This window comes from Barbatula barbatula (assembly GCF_947034865.1).
Source record: "Barbatula barbatula genome assembly, chromosome: 16".
In the NCBI taxonomy this organism is placed as follows: domain Eukaryota; kingdom Metazoa; phylum Chordata; class Actinopteri; order Cypriniformes; family Nemacheilidae; genus Barbatula; species Barbatula barbatula.
This window is the reverse complement of record NC_136779.1, coordinates 11,064,543-11,085,971: the sequence shown is the minus strand read 5'-3', so window position 1 is coordinate 11,085,971 and position 21,429 is coordinate 11,064,543. Positions and strand designations below refer to the sequence as shown.

The following is a 21,429-nucleotide window of genomic DNA, read 5'->3' as shown; positions in this document are numbered from 1 at the left end:
TATATTTTTGTTAATGATAGAACCTGACTATTATAAATGGATGAATTTATATTCGTATTCTACTTTTTTGTATTTTTTCTTTAAGGGTTGAAGGGGCTTAAATGAAGTTTTGACAGTGTCTGGGAAACAAGATGGTTTATTGCATGGGAAACATCTGTCCTTCATGCATGTCACAGTTTTCCAACGTCACACCATGTCTGATTTATGCGTTTCCTTTTATGTCCTCAACAACGGAACCATGAAAGTGCTAATAACACTATATGTGGTCATACATGCAGAGAAAACGGCTCTGATCAAAATGTTGATCGGGGAATATAGGTTCTGCAAAATCTTCACATCAATCTGTAAATGTTTTCTAAACATCGGGATCTAAGTAATATTGTATGGACGGCATCTGAACTGAAAAGAAATTGTTTTTGTAAAAATGTATGTAAATGGACAGATGTTTCCTTCGGAAGAAATGTGGGCAGTTTGGTAAATAAACAGTCCATGCCCAAAAGCACCAGTGCGCCTTTGTGTATACTGAGATTGGCTGTCATTGTTTCAATCCTGTACAAAAGTCAAGCATGACAGAAACAAGTTGTGAATGTGCAAACTGGACAGTCTTTACCCATTAAATAATTGTTCTATAGAATGTTAAGGGGGTGCTAGATAACCACATGACACTGGTTATTTTATAAAAAGGACAACAATATTTTTTTTATATACAGATATATTTAATTTTATTTTTTGAGAATTAAAAAAACTTGAAGCTATAAGAGATGATATTAAATTACACTTTTCAGACATGTATTGATGCAAAATGACACTGCTGTCTTAACCATGTACATCCCACTTTGGAAATGCTAAGAAATATCATGGCATTTTGAAGACATGTCTTATGCGTGCATATACATAATGATTCACTGTATAAAACATGGCAACTAAAACATTTGCTTTGATCTGTACTTTTTGTTTCAGACTGGAAAGCCAACGATACAATTTTAGTTTGAACCACTTTTCACTTGCTAACTCTATGGTGCTTGCTAAGAGAAGCAAAACTCTTGCTATGATTTCTTTATTTTTACTGTTTGGTTGGCTGGTTGTTTTTTGTTTTAAGTTATTGTGGTCAGGTTTTTGCCAATTATTTAATTGTACATTAAAATATGTTTGTACCGTTCAAAAATAATTTGCTTCCAGTGTGATTTTAGTTCTCGTGATCTAGGTGTGGCATCATTATGATTCACTGAGATGATTTCCACAGCCATGCATTTGATCAGAAATAAAAAGAATTTCCAATGGAGAATGATGATACAATTACACCAAAGTTTTATTGATGGCAACATAAGACCAGGACTTCAATTTAAAGTGCAAATATTCTGAAAAGTGAATGCAACCACAGACATTTGGCATACAAAGTACAATTTATATCGATCACAAAGTTAGCTACTACTTGTGGCATAAAAAATAGTTAAGCCTCCAGAGATTGATATTTCTAAAGACTAAGTATACATTCATGTCAAAATAGAAAAATATAATAAAGTTGTCTTCAGTTCTCCTAGTCTAAAATAACACCAATAAACAGCAATCAAGTCAAATCTAACATTGCAGACTACTCCCGATACAGTGCAGTCATACTTGGTGACAGTGCACAATGAGACTAAAGGCCATTGCACATTGAGTCCGAAATTTGCGCAGGTTAAAAAATAATTACGATCTTGGGTTGTGTCAAACACATTTATACTCTGGCTCCAAGACTTTCGTCCATCATAAAAACTTTTGGACTGGGTGCAGTTTTCTGCGTTTTTTCGCATCCGCAGCGAGGATTTTGAGAGGCGTTTTGACAATTCAGAGACACAGTACAAAATACGTAAAAACGCATACGAAAATGTTGGACTGTATGTGCAAAGACCTTAAATCGGGTGTGAGAAATATTTGCACAGACCCTGTAACATTTATAAAAGGTTATAGTGTTGGAAAAAAAGTACGGTTACACACACACATTGTAACAGAAGAAAATGATTGTGCAGTGATAAATAAAACAAGGGTAACATTTTTCCCCACACCATTTCTTTTGTTCAAGCAATTTTAAAGATGATCACTGTAACAATATGTGCTAAAATGCTGAATGTGAAATAAGTTCAGGGTGCCATTAAAGTCATCAATACTTGTGGATTTGAAATTGTAGGTACGATTACAATAATCTGTGTAGGTACATGTATATATTGATGTTTTATACTGAAGTTTATCGTTTCATTGAATCTTAACTCTTTACTGCAATGAAAACCATCTCACAGAGCAGCATCAGAGAACTGGTACTGTTTCGTGGTCAATACAACTATCCCTAAACTCATCCGTAGACTCATTTCATAACTGTCATTAAAACATGAAATTGTATTCTTACTGTGATCTGATAACAACACTAAAAGCAGATTTTTGAAGGTACAAATAAATGTAACACATTATGACATTAAAATCCTTTTCCATTATTTCATATTTGCTGCGCAGATGAGCTTTGTCTGAAACACTGAAAGTCATGCAACGGCATAGTAAACAATTCATAAAATGTAAGTACCGACTCTCATTCTCCTCATCAACGTTCTCCTTGTAATATCAGATCTCCAGCTCCCAGTTCCTGAAGAAACCCCTTGCTACTAAAGCCTCTCTAAAAGTCACTGTTAGTGAATTGATGGTGACGTCTGTCACAGTTACCTCCTCTGGGCCCATAATCGGACTCCAGTGTTCAGTCAAAGGAGACATGGATACGACTTCGGATTCCGCAGTTGGAATCCAGCCTCCTGTCCTGACATCCTCTGTGACAGAGTAAATTTTGTACATATTTTAAGTTCTTTTTTTATACCACAAACTACTCTTGAGTACAGACTGCTACTAGTACCCTGTTAGATCACAAAAAAGCTGCATAAAACTTGTGCACACTAAAACAGTGATTTGTTAAACAAGAGCAATTCCTGCTGTTTTGGTTTCTGACCAACTTACCGTTTAAAGTGCTGCTGCCAGTTATCATTTCATCCTGTCTTGTATCCTCTTCCTCCTCCTCCATAACACCCTCATCATCATCGTCCTCCCTTCTATCCCATTCCTCCTCCGACGTGTCTCTGGATGCTTTCTTCTTTCTCTTCTGCTGGGAAAAATTATGATACATACACGCCCTGGCAGACCGGAACCTCTTATCACCACACTGCGGCCGTGTCAATGAGAGTGACAGATGCTCTGAAGAATTCTCTGTATCTTTGTGTGCGCTGCGTAGATCCATTGTGTAGATGTTCCTCTTGGAGACAGCATATGCGTATAGATAGGACGTTAAAGGAGGGAAACCATCACAAAAATAAAGAAATTAAATGTTTAAATGTTTACCTGCACAAGCAGTTCTTTAGCCTTTGGACCTCTTTTCCGCCAACCCACTGATCTGTCCCTTTGTTCCCTGTTTGGAATTATAAATCAAAATAAGAGAAAACATTTGGATGAGTTCAGACAATAGTGGATATAAATGATTTTAATGTAATTGCTCACTTTTCCTCATATGCTACGACTAGTCGAGGGTCTAGAATGTGCTCCTCTGGCTCCCATGTGCTGTACCTGTAGTAATACAAAAAAGCAAATGCATTATAACGAAGAAAAAATAGGGAAAATACGTACTTTTCTTATATTAGGAATATTAGGAATTATGTTACTCAGTTTACACTAATGATTTTTCATCAAATCTTGTTTTGAAGAATATTTGAAAAAATAATTTAAATAAAAACACTTACTTTGGAGGCCAGTCCTTCCACTTCAATAAATACTCGACATGTCCCTAAAGCATAAAAAAAGATAAACAGCTTTCGATTGCGTAGTTTACTTTATTATGTAAACTGACGTAATGACGCTGACATCATTTAGAATTAAGAAGTGACGACGCTGATCTGTTAGCCCCTCCTATTTATTTTAATACGTTCATAACGGTTATCTCTTCCCTAACTGGAGAGGATGAGAGAACGCGTGGCACGTTATTTTCAGCTAAACGTACGTTTATAACACTGTTGCGCAGTAATAAGGAGGTACGTGTTTTGTACTAACAACATTATAGCTGTCATTCACTAAGCACTGTACCTAAATTAACTTTACCGTAACGTTAGTGCTTGTGGTAACCCAATGGAAATGATAGCTGCGTCACTTTAAGGATACCAGCACTATTAGCGTACCGTGCGCCATGCGTTCCCATCAAAGTTACTAGGGTTCAGTTGCGTATGTGTGTGTGTCACCACACCTCACGTGTGTTGTTTATGTGCAGCATGCGCAGATTGAACTGTCAACAAACGCGCGCACATCAATTACCTTTCTAACTCTTCTTTTTGTGATGGACTCCACAGCAAATACTTGCTCGCCGATTGCTGACAGTTCCATCGATTAAGTTGTTCGTCTCTGACAATGAAGTGTTGAAATATATTTACGCCTTCCGTTACAGCAAGTATGAAATAAATCCAACGAGCGGTTAGAATGGCTGTAGCCTCCTCCGACGCACCTTATTTTTCTTCCGCTGACTTGTTTACAATTCTATATTATATGCTTTGCACCGCTCCATTTCCTTGTACCACATGAGTACAGTGACTTTTTAAATCTGCGACACATCTGCAGCGGGGAGCGCGCCCCCGTGCGCCACACAAAGGGTTTACAGTGTCGCTGTTGGTCGGGTTATCAAACATAAAATTGCACTCTACAGATGAATAACACGACCTTTACTTCAAATTAGGCTTGTGTGAAACATATTAACAACACAACAATTATTATAAAATCAGTTTTGTGTTACCAGCGTTCCGATACGAATATATAAAACCAACTGACGTCAGCATGCAAATTTCACTTCGTATACAGTGTGAACGAGAAAGACATAACGGCTCAGCATTGCGTACATATAAAGACAATTTTAATGATGTCACAGCACATTTTACATCATACATAAAGTGCCAGCATAAGCATTTCATTTGAACGATGGGGAAAATGGCATGAGCACATGTTGTCCACACCCCCCTGCAAAAATGGACATGGGGGTTTAGATTGTCATGGCAAAGGAATCTAGTCATCTCTACAGTTACAGTTTTACAAAGCACCCTGTGTATGGATAGTGGAATGTAACTCTTAAATTCTAGCAACTGCGCTTTGAACATTTATGTCGATATTACCATTGAAACGTGTTTGAAGATTGAATCAAGTTGGATCTGAAGATAACCTGAGATGCGTTATTAGACTTCCCTTTGAACATGTGATCTGCTTCCCTCTGTAAACATTTTAAGGCCATGTGAATCCATCGATCCATCTCAATCAAAGACGAAAAAGCTTTTTTCCAGATTAAAGAGTCCTTGCTCTACCGGTAAACTTTCAGTAACCTTTGCCGTTTCACTTTTCCTCTCTCACATCAGCATTTTCTATGCGAAATGTGTTTTCAGTTTTACAACACTTACATTTTTACAGTACAGAGCTTTTGGCAGTTAAACATCCCATTTACCACCAATGCTTATCTGTTCTTACAGTATTCTTACATATAATCTACGATTCAGCAACACTTAACATGACAGTTAGATCAGAGTGTTGAGAGTAACTGTTTAAGAAGTTAACAAGTTACCACTTTGGTTATAAAGAATTAGCAAAAATCGAATTACTGTGGTGCCATGCTATACTGTAATAATACACAGGGAACATCTCATCTGTCAGCATTACATGATCCGGCAGGGGTTACTGTATGCCTTCTCTATATCAAGAACATATACTTAAGTACATATGCACCCTTGTGTTAAAGGTCCAGTTGGTCAAGCGAATACCTTTTACTATGAGGTGTAATGTGAGAGAGGTGGCTAATATGTGTGACAGATGGTCAAACAATCACACGAAGGCCTAGGAAAACACATGGAAAGAGAGAAGGAAGGTGATGCACAGGGAGAACACATCACTAATATTTCAATGACCTCTCACTTTCAAGTCAGAAACAGTACAAAATAAAAGAAATAATCAACGTATAAAAAATGCATCAGAGTTGCCCAAAAACCGAACAAAAATCTCATAAATCAGTGTAGTGTCGAGTCTTGTGATATCCCTGTGTGTGTCCTTTGCTGCTTTAGTCTCCATGGCAAGAGTCCAGCTGTACGTGTGTGTAAACAACGTCTGACCAGTGTGCTTTCATGACTGTCTGAGTGCAACTCCATTTACTTTTTAAACGGCCGCCTGATTGTATCCTTTCTGCGCATGAAGTGGAGAAACCGCCCCATAAAAAAGTGCTCGGAAATGTTCAGTTATCAGACCTCCACGTCTGGTGAACCTCCACCTCCTCCGACACAACCAATAGGAGTTCACAGTTCTTCCCACGAAGCTGGTGACGCAAGAACTTCCTGTAAAAATTTAAGTTGAAAATAAAACAAACCTCCACACTCGAAAACTTTTCGTCAGCCTTTCACACTTACCGAAGTTCATCATCTGTTCCGATGACATCAGGACTGCGTAGTTTTGAGTCCAGGTTGTAGTAGACTCCTCCTACTTCTCTAACGCCTATCCAGTGCTGCCTCTTGAGTGGGAGCCGCAAAGGACCCCAACGTAGATTAGACGGCACATTTAAAATGAAACCGGTGACATTCAGCAATGCAATGCTGCCGACGTCCCTGTGGGGGGCAACAACAATTTGACAACAGACAGCTGGTGTAAATTTACAACAGAATAATTCCACCGAGAGGAAAACGTACCTTCTCTTGTCCCACCAAACAGCCTCAAATCCACGAGTCTGCAGTGCAGCCATGATCACATTCACATCATAGTTGCCATTACCCAGCATGTTTTTCTTGTGGGGCGTAACCAACGTGCTAGGGGAGAGCCTGTTTGGGAATAAAACTGGAATTAGAAAATTCCAAAAGCAGCTTATTTTAGTTACAATTATTTTAGTTTGTTTGCACTGACCTCTGGTAAATATCCTGAAGTGCATCCCTGCTAAAAGCTGTCCCGTCCTGGAAGACATTGTTTAGGGCGTGCAGAGCGCACAGCTCTTTATGTTGCTTTTCGTGATAGATGACAGGCGTTTGCAAGGAGGTGGGAGGTGTCCCAGCATTCTGCCGGACTTCCAACTCGGACCTACGTCCAACGACGTCTTCTTTTTGCTTGCTGACCTTCCATGGCATACAGCCAAGCTCCTGAAACCCTCCTACCCCCCTCCCCTTACCGGAACATGGAGTGCTCCCCATTCCTGCTCCTGCTATGTCGCCACTATCATCTCCGCAGCAACCTCTCAGATGCTTGGGATGAGTGGCAAGGGGAGGGGAGGTAGCTACTGATGGACGAGGTGAGTCGGGACACCTTTAGGGTCCTAAAGGTGGATTAGTGACAATAAAACTACTAGTGTTCAGTGAATCCGTTATACCTTTTTAAAAGCAGATTCGGTTGCATTCAGGTTCTGGTTTCATGTTATTGCCGTTATTTCATGAAGACTTGCCGAGCACCTTAGTAACCACTAGGACAGAGCAGTTCTTTCCATTTTGGCTGACATCAGGAAGGAAAAGATGTATAACGTGCACAGCTGACTGGGAGTAAATGGGTCAGCGCTGCAGAATCCTGGCAGGGTGGGAAACTGCCACAATAATGATAACCCTGTGAAAATTAATGCCATGCAAAGAAATGCTTGTCAAATGAGTGAGAAAGAAACAGAAACATGAATGAATGTCATTTCACTAACGTTGTCCTTGTGATTCTAACACAACGTGAACGAATAAGAAAACAAAACCTCATTGGTGAGTAACTACTAACATGAATCAGTGCTTTAGGAATGGCTGTGTAAAACTTCCTGCCAGCTGACTGTTTGGGTGTATAACTCTCGATCATAGACTGAAACGACATTTAACACTTCTTACCACACAAGTTTAACAGAAGATCGTATATCAAGCTGAGTTTCTGTATGCCGTTAGTCAGTATTTCTCTCCGGGTGCTGTTATTTCATCTCAGCTACTGCGTTCACACCAATTTGACACTCTGGCTATGTGCTACTCGTTTGATAGCAACGGTTAAAACGGGTTATTATCAAATCTCCGTGTATTCTTTCACGGTACATACCTCTGTCTTCATGCGATATATTAGAGTAAGGGCAGCTTTCCTCTAAGTTTCTCTAAATTGATGTTTTCACCTCCACTCCTTGACTTGTTTATTCCTTTGTCTCTTGTACTTTTTCCTTGCAGCTCTCTGGCTCGTCGTGAGCATGCGCAGAACGTCACTGGCTTTCCGCTGGCTTGCGTCACGAGCAGGTTGCGTCCCTTCGGGCTGTCAAAACACGTCGTCCCACATAGTGAAATTAAAAAGGTTATTTTGTGGATATATTCATTTTTATTTTATTCTTTTGGTAAGGGTGTCTGTGGTGTGTTTGTGGTTGACAGCCCTCCAGTTCTACGCCTGATTCTGACGTAGGCATATACATTTATATTATTTATATCTACCATTGTAATGTCAAACACGTGTGGCATTTAGGCAGACACCATTTCATGTTTAAAAAGTAACTTTGATGATAAATATGTCGAGCCCTGATTGCTACATTCAAGGTGTTATCAGAAAGTACCCATTGTTCAAACACAGCTCATGCATTCCCTGTAAATCAAACCCATGACCTGGGTGTTGCAAGCACTATGCTCCACTGGACAAATGGGCCAAATCTGCAGGTGCAGATGGTGCAAGAGTGGATTCATACCTCCCAAACTCTTCCAGCCAGTTTTGTGTAATATCTATTGCATGTGTTCTCAGGCTACACAAGTCTTTTCTGCAACATTGGCCATGCAGAAATGTTTCTATCCTAATTCAAGATTAAATATTTGCCAGTGTTTAATAATGTCATTTTTTAAGCATCAGTTCATGCTATTTAATACTGTCTGACGCTTACCTAGACAGGTAAATAGAACATGTTAGAAGAAGGATGTGAAACAAGGCTACAGTCAAAATTGGAAAACAAATGCATTTATTGCACGCATTATGAAAACGGTCACAATGATGAACCAAATCATGTCTGACATGCCCTGAAAAGGCAAGACTGACTCATACATACAAAACTTTTTGGATTTATTTACTGAACTAGGCATGTAAGTCATCATGACATATGAAAGTGCCTCATATATGGAGTCAATGCCTTAAAGGGATAGTTCACTCAACAATTTTGTCATCATTTACTCATTTCCTTTCGAAGCTGTATGATTGTATTTCTTCCACAGAACACAAATGAAGATATTTTGAAGAATGTTGATAACCGAACAGCGGTGGCACCAATTGACTTCTATTGTATGAACACAAAACCAAGTGAATGGCTGCTGTTCGGTCAACAACATTTTTCTAAATATCTTCTCTTGTGCTCTGCAGAAGAAAGAAAGTAATATAGGTTTGAAATGACTTGAGGTTGAGTAAATGATGACAGAATTTTCCTTTTTGGGTGAACTATCACCTTAAGAACTTTGGCTCATTAAGAAAGCTGTATGGTCAGAGCATCTATGAGCTCCTGTTTCTTGGTTCCTGTCGTTCGTACTCCAAACTGCTTGCAGGCGTCTTTTAGAACAGGCACGGTCAGTTTGCCCAGTGTGGCTTTTGCCACATGGTCTCTGAGCTCTTGCTCAGATATCTCAACTTTTGGCTTCTTTTCAGCTCCACCACAAGAATCCGCTGTGCAAAAAGATGTATAGTATTAAAGGAGAGACAGCAATTTAAATTGTGATTCTTCACTTTAGAAGCCACAACCTGAGCATGTTAGTATATAGATTTGTGCATCTTTGCATTTACAACACACGCTTTGTATTTACAACACATGCTTTATATTAATACAAGATCTCACCAGGTTTGCGCTTGGCTGCAGGCTTACCCTCTGGGTTATAGTTAGAAGGATAGACCAAATCTTTAAACTCGTGAGCCAGCGAGCCAAGACGGCCATCTATCATTTCTACCTTTGGCACTGAAGGGAAGTACAAACAGGGTAAGATGGTACAAAAAAACCGAAGAAAAATAATTATGAAAACAATTTAGAACAACAAATACTTGTTAAATCCTCAATAGTCTCGGGTGCAAGCATGTCCAGAGCCAAAGCTTCTAGATTCCTGTAGTGCTGTTGCAGCACTGGGTTTTCAAATGCATCACTCCTGTAAATAAATCAGATAAATTCAATTAAAACTCAATGACTGGGGATTCTAAGAAAGATACTGTATGCTCTGCAGTAACTGTGCATATTATGGCTATGAAAGGCCACTCACCTGTACTTGAAGCGGAGCTTGTGCACAATCTCTGTCATCTTGTTCACCTGCTCCTCAGACGCTGTGGGACACTCGTGGACATCTAAAGTGCGTATGTCATCAGCAAAGGGCAGGAAAATCGCATGGAAGCCTTAAAGAAAGACACTTTTATATGAATGTCAATAATTCAAATACCATAATTTTATGAATAGGATGTTGTACGTAGATTATAAAACAATTTAAGCAAATTTATCATTTAACAATATAACATGGTTTACCCGGAGGTGTTGCCTGCCTTTGACTCTGATCCAGTTCTTCTCTCTGTGGAACCAGCGCCACAAACCGAGGTGGAGTGTTACGACGAGGGATGTATCTGCACAATGCAAACACGTTTTTTTTGCTGCACTTCAAAAGCAGAGCTGTAAACAGGCAGGAGCTTCCTATTGTAAACCAAACAGAAAAATAAGAAACAGCTTTCCAATGTGTCCAAGATCAAACCGTGAAAATATGGTTTTGATTGAGAGACCTTACAATGTTTTAATATTCAATGAATACAAATGAAGACCTGCCTGATATCTGCTCCTCCTCTGGATATATGAAGAGTGCAGGTCGTATGTGATGGTGCAGTTTGAGGCGGTCCATGGGTTTAAACCCCATCAGCACCAAACCAGCATCATCAAACTTTTTAATCTCATCCACCTCATTTTTCTCCATTACAATCTGTTTCTTGCCATAAACCTCAATGAGGATGTACAAAAATAAATATAACATTTGTTTCTCTCAAACAAAAGTTATCACAAGTAAAAATGCGATGTTATACTGTACCTGTGCTCTTTTTGTTTCGCTTGGTAAAAGTAAGCTGCCATTGTGGGTGTGGAAGAGACGGGTTTTAGTGCGGACAGGCTCATTACTTTCTCTGAAAAGCCTGACGGCAGAAGGTTTTGTAGCAGTCCTGGCCAACACATATACGCCAACTGCCAGATCAACACCACCTCCAAGAGAAAATTTTAACCTTGGGGAGATACAAGACAAATGATTACATTTCATTTTTACTAATATTATAAAAACTATTACAATTCATAATGGTCAAGTAAAGAAGACAAATTTGTTTTTTCACTGGACATGCATGTGTGTTTACCTGCTTTGAGCTCTTTTCTTTAACTCTTTAGCTCTGACTCTCTTCTGCAAGTCCTCAAGTTTCCCGCTGGGCTCATGCTGAAGGCCGAGTTCACTCTCATCTTCAGGAGCACTTACGATATCACAGAAGAACAAGGAAACATCAAATCCATCAGGTTTCGTAAGATGCATCAGGTCTATGACCACACCTGAGGAGCAAATAGGGATTCAATCACTTTCAAAACATATGTTACACAATGTTCCTCATCCACCATACCTAGTCACTCCTCAAATGGCCATACCTGTCTCTTTAAGGTCAGCAGCCTTAGTACGAGCCTGTCTGTCTTTCGCACTGTCTCCTCCGTTAGGATCGTCCCTGCAAGTGAAGATCATGAGGCGCTTGTGGGACAGTCGTAGCTTGATGTCACTGTATAGGTTGGAGCAGCACCACAAAGCCTCTCCAAGGGAAGTTTCCCCGCTGCCCATGATCTCTGCAGCCAACTGAGCTCCTTTTTCACCCCGCAGCTTATCGATATCCTGAACACGCTGAGCTCCTGAGAAGACAAACATTGGGTGAGCTGAATCAACCTCAATAAAATGTATGATCTGAAAATACCTTTGATGCACGGAGGCAAGTAAGGAAGGTCTGAAAATGTTTACAACTTAAAAATGTCATGAAAACATTATCAATGTTAAGGAAGAAAAAGATAATTGAGAAACCTCACTTTGACATCAGAAACAAAATGAGAATATGAGGAACAACAATGAGGAGCGTTTTTATCTTATTTCAAATGCAAGACTTCTTAGTAAGTAATGCATTTTCACACCATCTCAAAGTTTAACAGGAAGCCATAAAACAAAACTTCAGAGAGAAGATGCACAAGCTTAAAGTCCTTGAGATTTTGTTAATGCATTCTATATAAAATACTGTAAGACAATTTCACATACACCAGTTACCCACCAGGTGAATCCAAGTCATGGTAGACGTAGACATGCTTGAAGGAGTTTTTGGGGTTCTTGCTTTCCTTAGTCCCGTAAAATACTAAAGCCACCAGATCTTTGTCACTGCTTATGATCTTACTGGTATACACACTTCGCACACACTAAACACAAGATCGACAACTTTTATAACGTATACTCAGAAAGCACAGTAAAAAATGAATGAATGGGGGCCGTTCCAATTTAATTTACTATACACACCTGCATGGTCATGTCAAAATTTGTTGCCTCCCCATTCTCTCCCTTGATGAACATCTCTTTGGATGCATCCACCAAAAACACGAGACTGTCACGACCACTGACTTTGTAATCGCCTATAATGTTTGAAGTAAAGAAAAACATTTAAGTTTAGTGACACGTGTTCTGATCCAGGTCAGTTTAAATTAATTTAAAGTGTAACTCATTCTATAGAGAGAAGAACACTAAATGCAGTTAGCTGCTAACCTCCAGATTCTTCTTCGTCTTGCTCTGCCTCATCGTCTTCGTTTTGATAGTACTCTTTCCAGTCCGCCATTGCTTTCCGATTTCTTTAAGAATCGTATCAAGGTTAACGCGGGTAGGAAACACAAACTTTTTATAAACAAAAGGTTCGCCACAAAACAAAAATGTCGTATTCCTATACGACCGCCCGCGCATTGACAAGCGCCATAATTTGAATGACAGCTTTACAAGCCAATCAGAAACGAGTATTGAAAAGCATAATCCAATGGCGAAACCGGAGCGTAGTGATGGTACACGCATACGTATGAACAAGGAAGTAAACAAATGTATATGAGAGAGACTATGGCGCCGTAAGTGAATATTTGCCATCAATTTGCCACACATTCTTGTCGTGAAATGAAGGTAGTTTTTAGATTTACATTTTAGATTGGGGAGGGACTGAATGGGTCATGTTTTCTTCTGTGGTGAACGCTAAACATAATTCATTTGATTTGCGCCATCTAGTGTTTAAGATGTTCCTACAGATGTTACGCATCTGCATGTGCTGCCATTGGTCAGTCAATGAATAAGCACATTTGTCACAACCGGTTTCACGAATATCTCGAGTCACTGTGGCGCAGCTACATGTCAAAAATCGTGTTTCATCAATATATTCATCGTATTCCTCAAATCATTTAAAAGCACAACTAACGCGATTCGAAATTATTGTGTCGTGTAGCGCTGAGAATGTGAGAGTGCGGAACTGTGACGTTTATTTGTTTCAGTTAAGCGGAGAAACTCAAGCTAAGCTTCACTTTTGTTCGCCATAACGTTGTTTCGTCTGTAAACACGCGTCTGTCTAAAGCTGTAACGATGGCCGGTGACTGCTCTTATAACGCGAAGTTGTACATATACGACCTGTCAAGAGGAATGGCCCGTCAGCTGAGTTTTATGATGCTAGGTGAGCTTTCCAAAGTTTGATATACATATAGAGCTTTTTGTTCCTAATGTAATGGAGACCATGTTACAGATTCACGAGAAATGTTTCTTTATTTAATGTCATATTTAAAATAAATATTTATAACAAATCCTTCCAAATACACAGGAAAGCAGCTCGAGGGAATATGGTGAGTATTTTAACCTTGATTCTTGTAAATATTATGGAGATATATCTTTAAAAATGCATGCATTTGATTATGTCTTTTCTTGAAGGCACACCTCTATAGTGGCTTATGGGGAAGAGTTTTTCTTTGGGGGAGTGGGCATTTCAAGTTGCCCTCCGGTAAGAGACTGAACTAGAGACAGTAGTAGCTACTAGCTACAATGTTTTTCTCAAAGGAGAATACTCAAAATATATTTATATCGCAATGTCAGATATGTTTGAGATACTACATAAGTAATAGGGACTTACGATTGTAATACAGCATTAAGAGTAGCATGATGTTATCGTCATGTTTCAGGGTGGTACACTTCTGGGTATGCCTGACTCCATTGTGGATCTTGGAAACACAGAAGTTCCTCGAGACCTTTTTCTGGATTATCTCTCTTCCCTCAGCGATTCCTATAGGTGAGCATATCTTTATTTGGATGTAACAGGAAATAGAAGTTTCCTTATTCCAGGAGGGAACCACAGGTTAATTTACGTTCATCAAAAATGTGATTTCTTCAATTTTGGTTTAGCATCACCATTTGTGTAATTTCATTTGGTACCGCTAGTGGCAAAGCAATGACATATTTCACATCTGCAAAATACACTGATACCAAACTTCCCATTCTTCATCTTTCTGTTTTACAGTCCTGAAAAATATCATCTTTTCGAACACAACTGTAACAACTTCAGTAGTGAGGTAGCACAGTTTTTAACTGGAGCCAAGATTCCCTCATACATAACTGATCTTCCATCTGAGGTGCTCTCCACGTAAGTTTCACCTTATAACTGTTTACCCAACGCATTCAGAAATGTCATTGTTATTAAAAACTGCATTAAACATTATTCTCCGTAGACCTTTTGGCCAAGCACTCCGTCCTTTTCTAGACTCCATCACCATCACCCCACCTGGAAGCAACAACTTGAATGGATTTGGCCAGAGGTAGATCTGTCGACATCTAAGAGTGAATTATTAAAATATGTATAATGTGTATCTGCCTTTCAGGCTAATTTACTTACTGCTTGAGAGCAGTGTATTTAAAAAGTACAGTTTTAAGTGTCAGTCTTTCAGATTTTGTGCTCAGTGCCTGTTTTTAAGGAGTTTCTCAATTTAAATTGAATGTTCTTTTCCGTGAAATGTGGTGTGGACCAGACACAGTGAGTCATGTTACTGTCACAATGTTAACGCCACTCTAGACTAAATCACTGATAAACATCTAAACATTAGCAGCAATATCCCATGTGGATTGTAAACCAAACATAAGTGTATACCATTTTAATATAAGTATCAGAAAAACGAATGAATTGCTTTTTTGCCGTTTTTTTGCTATGCAAATATAACCCACTTATGGATTTTAGCCCAATCCCCTTATTAGACTGCAGATGTCTCCATCCTACCTCAAATATATTCACATTTGAATCATGAATGACTGGTGAATTTGTTAAACATTTTAAAAACAAATTGAAATGGTAGTTTAGACATTAAATATGTTGATTAATACTGACATTAATACTTTCCTAACAATAGATCATTCAATGTTCTTTAGTCTTTACTTAAATTATCCATCCATTTCTTGATTTGTAGTTTGTTTATTGCTGGTTATTGACATTTTCTCTGTTGTTATACAGATCTTAACCTCAGTCAGAGCTATTTATCCTAGATTGCCAAAAAAAAGAGGTTTTAAGATGGTCTCTAACATTACAGTTCTTTAACAATCCAGAACAGTGTCATGGAGATAAAGCGATTGAATGTTTTATAAAATATGTAAGGACCACCCAGTGGGACAGCTGTTGTATTTCTCACATGGCTAGGTTTTATAAGACACTGTTAGTATAAATAATATGTGTAAATATAAATATAATTTAGAATTATGTACCTCTAATCTGTACACTTTTCTTTCCGCATGTATAAATGCGTACCCTGTTTAAAAATAAAGATATTTTGACAGAAAAGGTATTTGTGATGTTTTAAAGACGTATTTATTCTTGCTTGTCAGGTTGCATGAGTTAATGTGATAGTTCACCCAAAGAGGCCCTCTGACTTTCTTTCTTTTGCAGAACACAAAGAAGATATTTTGAAGAATGTTGGTAACTGAACAACGGCGGTTCCCATTCACTTGCATTGGTTTTGTGTCCATACAATAGAATGGACACCGTTATTGTTCGATTACCAATATTCTTTAAACATCTAAATATCTTTTGTGTTCTGCAGAAGAAAGAAAGTACATCTTTAACTAGAGGGTGTGCAAAGAGGACCGAATTTTCAATTCTGGGTGAACTATCATTATAAGTTATTTAGAAAGTTGTATTTAGGCCTATACTATTAATATAAATGTAGACTGTAAATTATACATCTCTTTATTGAGCTCTAAAGTTATTTCACATTTGTCTAAGATGAATGAACTATTTATGAGCCATTTTATAATTTCAAGCATTTGTACCTTAAAGTTGCATTTCATTTGCATCATCTTATTCCCATCCTGTAATTATCATCTTAGCCGTTCTTTATATTCTGATGAAAATGTGCTAATGACAGGTTAATTGAGTTTCTTTGAAGATAAGCAAAATAACTTTATATTGTGCTTCTAATCTTTATACCTACTTATAAATTACAAAATGATTTTCTTTCCTACAGTTATCTTTACAGATATTTCATTTCGAATTTCGGTCATCAGAGACAGACTATAGTTTGTGTATAACTTTATGCAGACATTCACATGATAGTTCTTTAAATAGTTGTCTGTTTACGAAATGCATGAAATTGAAATGATTTCATGGGCCATGCCATGCCATGGCATTAATTAACTAACCAGCACAGCTTCCCAGCGTTTTACTGTTACTGTCATGAGCAGATACAAAATTATTACATTCAATCATATGGAGAATATACCAGTATAATGCTCAAATCCATTCAGATTAAAAGGTGAAAGGCCGAAGAAGAGAATGAGTGATTCATGGCTATACTTTACCAAAACGTTTGTAGAACAAATTGCATGTTTCTATAGCATGTACGTACATATTATATAAAGCTATATGAATCACAACAGTGCTCAAGCTAAATACAAGGCATTAAACATAATCCGTGTTGATATGTTAATCTGTGGATAATTTAAATTTTTAGCTTTTGCGCAAGAAAGTCTTTGCTGTGAACGTTTCGTGTTTGTTATGTGAAATAGGGCAGAGAAGATAAATGGCCGCTCAATATGAATTAAAACAAAAAAGTTCACACACTATGGGGCGGTTTACCGGACAAGAATTAGTTGAAACCAGGACTAGGCTTTATGCCACTGATATATTTTAAGATATGTCACTGCTAACTGCTTTCAGCTTAAACAGCTATAAGATTTATTTTAGTCTAGGACTAGTCTTTAGCCTTGTCCGGATAACCGCCCCTTAATTTGCTTGGTTTGCAATTACATTGTCAGGGCAAAATTTATATTGGAAATGTGTGATACGGTGCATTGCATATGGGGACGCAAAAATGTATGTAGCCAAATGTTGTAAAGACATGATGATACTTAAAAAGACATAATGACAAATCTCAACAAATTCTTTAAAATAGTGTAAGAATGTCATTAAACTGGACATGAAGTAATACATCTAGCATGAACACGCTAAAAGATCTGTCAAGCTATTTAAGCATTTTCAAAGGTGATAACTACAAAGTTAATTCGAGTACGACGTCTGAATATGGATGAAATGTTTAGCAACAGTGGGAAGCTGAAACGCCAGTTTTGTCCAGAATGAATTTCTATACTCGTCCGTAATGCTTAGTGGTGGTTTAGTGACGGAAGCAGGTCGAACAACATAGCAAAGCTGTGTGCAAAAACTCGACTATGCGGGATGTGCAGAAGTGCCCATGAACCAAAATAAACTGTTTAAGACAAGAGCAACATAATAGAGTAAATAATATTACAGAATAGAAATTATCCTGTTTATGGTGACTCTATAGGTTACAATTTGACTTTTACGGTATTTATTGCAAGATTTTCTATGGCACTGCTCCTGGCCCTGTGAGATTCTTTCCCACCTTTCTAAAATACAATGTCCTCCTCTCCTTTTCTAATTTATCTGTGGGTACATTGTTCTGCATCTAGAGCTTATTTGCATAATAATCCAGAGTTCATCTCAGTGTGAAAACATTTTTCAAGGCTTTATCCTTACTAATGTACTGTATTCCTGAGAGAGTTCTGATCTAAATTCCACCTCACTTTTTCCCCTGCAGATCCTGCAACAAGCGTCGTGGTGATGAAGAGAGAGTAAATACTTTGCTTGTTCACAGACACAAGAGGCACAAGTGGATTTTGTGGTTATTGGATGCATCATCCTCTCATGTTTCCTGTGAACACATTTACAGTGTACCTGTGGTATATAAATAAAGATAACTAGTTAAAAGCTTCTAATGTAGATGGGTTAGTCAAATAAATAAAATGCCACAGACTGAACTTGCAAACTGACGTACATACTGTTTTTCACTCTTGGATTTTTTAAAAACTTAATTTAAAGTAATGTGAATCATTTGCATTTGGATTAAGTAAATCATTTGTAATTGATGAGAAATGTTCATATTGAAATCGCAGGCTTGGCAAATATGAGCTCAGTTTGTGATATTGTTGAGATCTCTGCTGAAGCTCTAATGGAGACTTCATGAGATTTTTTTCTCAGAAGAAATATCTGAGACAAAGGAGACTCAAGCACAGGTTTCCATTTGCTCTTTATTTAATTTTCTATAATTGTACACCTTACTGTAGCTAGCTTTTACTTTACGGCTGAAACATGAGAGTGAGTAAATCATGTTATTAATAACTGAAATGACTGACAGGTTTTCTCAATGGATCCAGGTGCTTCCAAAGCAATTTACAATTATAAAGAACGCATCACATTGGAATGACTGGCTATTTGCATCTCTTTTCACTTGGTAAAGGTCAAGTTTGACAGAGAGCCTACTGAGACCTCAGATAGACCTGACTGTTTGTGAGACATTAAAATACACACGACTCTCCAGAGAATTTATGGTCATCGAAGGGCATACTCTTTAGTAACATTTTTCCTCCTTCCATTTGTCCTTCAGTTTTTCTTCCACACTTTGCCCCATTTAACTTTAGCACAAAAATATTTACAACACATCTAATGTAACAGCATTACTCTGTTCTCAGCACTGTGGGCGATTGCCATCTTTAATTTTATATGCAGCAGGTTGCACTGTTTTGGATATCAGAATTTGTATTTGGATCTGTAAAACAATACTGTAAAATAGCACTTTTGGGAATGTTGTGAAAATAGGAAGATGCGTCATTAGCAGAATAAATCTATAGTAGCTTCAACAAGAATTTATAGGCTGAGTATTTTGAATTGAATGTGGAAATGGTTCTACAGAGGAAATTTATTGTGAAAGTGGTTTAGAGACATTAAAAAATGCATTAACTCATCAACGGATAAACATTGTTTTACAACTGCTTGCTCCTGCTGCTGCATGCTTTATGGATTACCTCAATGCCCTTTTTTTGCCTTTTATTTAACAAAGTGACCAGTGCCCACTGTCTTTTTATGCTCTATTTAAAACATTTCACATATTTATTTTGTAGAGCAACTTAGAGAGGAAAGATGCTACATAAATGAATCTTACTACTAGTCTTTATTGCATAGCAGTTTTGTTGCACAGGGATTTAGCAAAACATTTCCTTCATAAATGTTGTATGCCCTTTGGGATTCATATGTAGCCAAATGAATTAACACCTGAATATAACAATATTAATTTCATAGCAGCTACATTACTTTTGGCCTTGGGCATTAATTGTACAACAATAAAAGCAATTTCTGTTCACTTTGAATGATTTTCTGCATTTGTTATGAGTTACACCATCATTGCTCTTCCTAGCAACACAGACATCCATTCCTCCCTTCACTTACCTTCCTATTGTGTTAAAGGGATAGATAGCTCACCTTCAAATTACAATTCTGTCATTATGTTTAGACCAGGGGGAATAAATGAATTGTCATTTTGAAGGAGAACTATTCCTTTAAATCTTTTTAGATTCCTTTTTATATCCTTTTTTTCAGAAATAAACACTGCATATTTATCCAAATCTGGACTATTAAGGCCAAATTTCATGCCTCAGTTTTATGCATCCAGGATCTTGCATGTAACAGCATAAATGCACTTGGAATGCACAACAAAAAACTGATTTCCTCCCTGTTAATACAAATATTAAATACTGCAGTGCAGTTTTGCTATATTTTATTAACAGGGAGGAAATCTGTTTTTTGTTGTGCATTCCAAGTATCAATCAAACTGTATACATAACATTTAGGGATTTTTCGTCCAAAAATTTAAATTCTGTCATGATTTACTCACACTGTAATTTCATATCTGTACAGATATATTTTTTCCGAATAACACAAAGAAAGATTGTTACCAATTTTCAGATCCGTGACATCCGTAGGAAGAACTAAAAGGTACCCGAGAACTCTTTGTTTCCCTAAATTCTTCAAAACATCTCATTATGTGTTCAACCGAACAAAAGATACAATAAGTTTTCCTACTATGGTAGTGGATGATGTCCCAGAACTGAAAATTGCTAACATTCTTATCTTTCACCAAATTATCTTTCACCAAATATCTTTCTCTGTGTTCATTGGAACAAATACATTTATACAGGTTTGAAACAACCTAAGGGTGAGTAGATGATGTCAAATTATTGTATTTGTATTTTTGGATAAACCATCGCTTTTAATATGGCTGTAAGACAAACAGACTCACTGCAAGTCTATTAAAGTTCAAGCAACTTTGAAATGATTTAGATGGAAAAAGAAACCCTAAAGTGAATGAGTAAGAATCCCTAAAGTGAATGAGTAAAAGACATGATGAAATATGCAGGAGAAACATCCCCCCTGACATATAAAAAGTTTACCCCGAGAACCAATTCTGATGAGGGCACATTTGTCTTTACCATAGAGACGAAGGCACAGCAGATACAGAATCAGGTTCAGGACAAATATTAGATTGTGGAATTATTCAACATTATTCAGACTCAACAACTTCACATATGTACAGTATAGCATGTACAAATGTAACAGGTCAGAGCACATGCACAAGAAGGTCATGTTCTCTGCTCTTATGCAGAACTCTTCTTGACCTCTCCACGTATAATTTCAACTCTTTAATCATACAGCCATTTTCTCTTACACCTTACAGAGAGATTAATCTCAGACTCCACAGGGATGGTGCAAAAGTAGGCGTAGTGCACCAAAACACCCAGGGGAGAAAATGAATGTTTACAAGCCCTACTTATATTTTTTTTCAATAAACAGGGCAACAAAGAACACTGAGAGTCTCAACAACAGTTTATCATCTGATCTAAAGAATATTAGTTCAACAGGGCATCAGGTCCCACAGACTACGACGAGAACGGCCCCAGCCGTCCTCAACGACACAACTTCTAGCTGATATTTTTTCAATTTTTTCAGTTCTACAAATGACCTTGGATGACTACAGCATTTATTGTAGTGAACATTACACACTCATTTGATGGCTAAAAGCTCAGT

The 21,429-nt window shown here is 37.8% G+C and overlaps 4 protein-coding genes across 11 annotated transcripts; 1 reads left to right on the top strand and 3 right to left on the bottom strand.

The window, feature by feature from the left end:
- Positions 1–1,065: 1,065 nt before the first annotated feature.
- Positions 1,066–4,615, bottom strand: cbx7b (chromobox homolog 7b). Its single transcript, XM_079476379.1, has 6 exons — positions 4,315–4,615; positions 3,750–3,793; positions 3,511–3,576; positions 3,355–3,421; positions 2,977–3,268; positions 1,066–2,792 (listed from the first exon to the last, which is right to left on the bottom strand). The coding sequence occupies exons 1-6, from the start codon at positions 4,381–4,383 to the stop codon at positions 2,593–2,595; spliced, it is 738 nt and encodes a 245-aa protein (XP_079332505.1). The 5' UTR covers positions 4,384–4,615; the 3' UTR covers positions 1,066–2,592.
- An 86-nt stretch (positions 4,616–4,701) lies between these two features.
- josd1 (Josephin domain containing 1) lies at positions 4,702–8,271 on the bottom strand. 6 transcript variants are annotated; one of them, XM_079476374.1, is made up of 7 exons: positions 8,062–8,177; positions 7,759–7,836; positions 7,376–7,602; positions 6,919–7,321; positions 6,708–6,836; positions 6,432–6,626; positions 4,884–6,359 (listed from the first exon to the last, which is right to left on the bottom strand). In XM_079476374.1, exons 4-7 carry the CDS (start codon positions 7,197–7,199, stop codon positions 6,260–6,262), a joined length of 705 nt encoding a protein of 234 aa, XP_079332500.1. In that variant the 5' UTR covers positions 7,200–7,321; positions 7,376–7,602; positions 7,759–7,836; positions 8,062–8,177; the 3' UTR covers positions 4,884–6,259. The 6 variants fall into 6 exon arrangements, with proteins under 6 accessions (XP_079332496.1, XP_079332500.1, XP_079332501.1 ...); XM_079476375.1 differs by having other exon boundaries at positions 7,455–7,602; XM_079476373.1 differs by lacking the exon at positions 7,759–7,836 and having other exon boundaries at positions 7,455–7,602; positions 8,062–8,271.
- A 662-nt stretch (positions 8,272–8,933) lies between these two features.
- On the bottom strand, positions 8,934–12,991 carry xrcc6 (X-ray repair complementing defective repair in Chinese hamster cells 6). Of its 2 annotated transcripts, none has more exons than XM_079476365.1 (12): positions 12,762–12,991; positions 12,519–12,631; positions 12,280–12,421; positions 11,621–11,872; positions 11,341–11,527; positions 11,028–11,214; positions 10,772–10,940; positions 10,481–10,642; positions 10,224–10,353; positions 10,012–10,112; positions 9,812–9,928; positions 8,934–9,642 (listed from the first exon to the last, which is right to left on the bottom strand). In XM_079476365.1, the coding sequence occupies exons 1-12, from the start codon at positions 12,829–12,831 to the stop codon at positions 9,446–9,448; spliced, it is 1,827 nt and encodes a 608-aa protein (XP_079332491.1). In that variant the 5' UTR covers positions 12,832–12,991; the 3' UTR covers positions 8,934–9,445. The 2 variants fall into 2 exon arrangements, with proteins under 2 accessions (XP_079332491.1, XP_079332492.1); XM_079476366.1 differs by having other exon boundaries at positions 10,481–10,638; positions 10,768–10,940; positions 12,762–12,975.
- On the top strand, positions 12,956–19,713 carry desi1b (desumoylating isopeptidase 1b). 2 transcript variants are annotated; one of them, XM_079476367.1, is made up of 7 exons: positions 12,956–13,698; positions 13,843–13,864; positions 13,950–14,019; positions 14,198–14,304; positions 14,533–14,655; positions 14,741–14,827; positions 18,110–19,713. In XM_079476367.1, the coding sequence occupies exons 1-7, from the start codon at positions 13,611–13,613 to the stop codon at positions 18,261–18,263; spliced, it is 651 nt and encodes a 216-aa protein (XP_079332493.1). In that variant the 5' UTR covers positions 12,956–13,610; the 3' UTR covers positions 18,264–19,713. The 2 variants fall into 2 exon arrangements, with proteins under 2 accessions (XP_079332493.1, XP_079332494.1); XM_079476368.1 differs by lacking the exon at positions 18,110–19,713 and having other exon boundaries at positions 13,038–13,108; positions 13,523–13,698; positions 14,741–15,840.
- Positions 19,714–21,429: the final 1,716 nt, after the last annotated feature.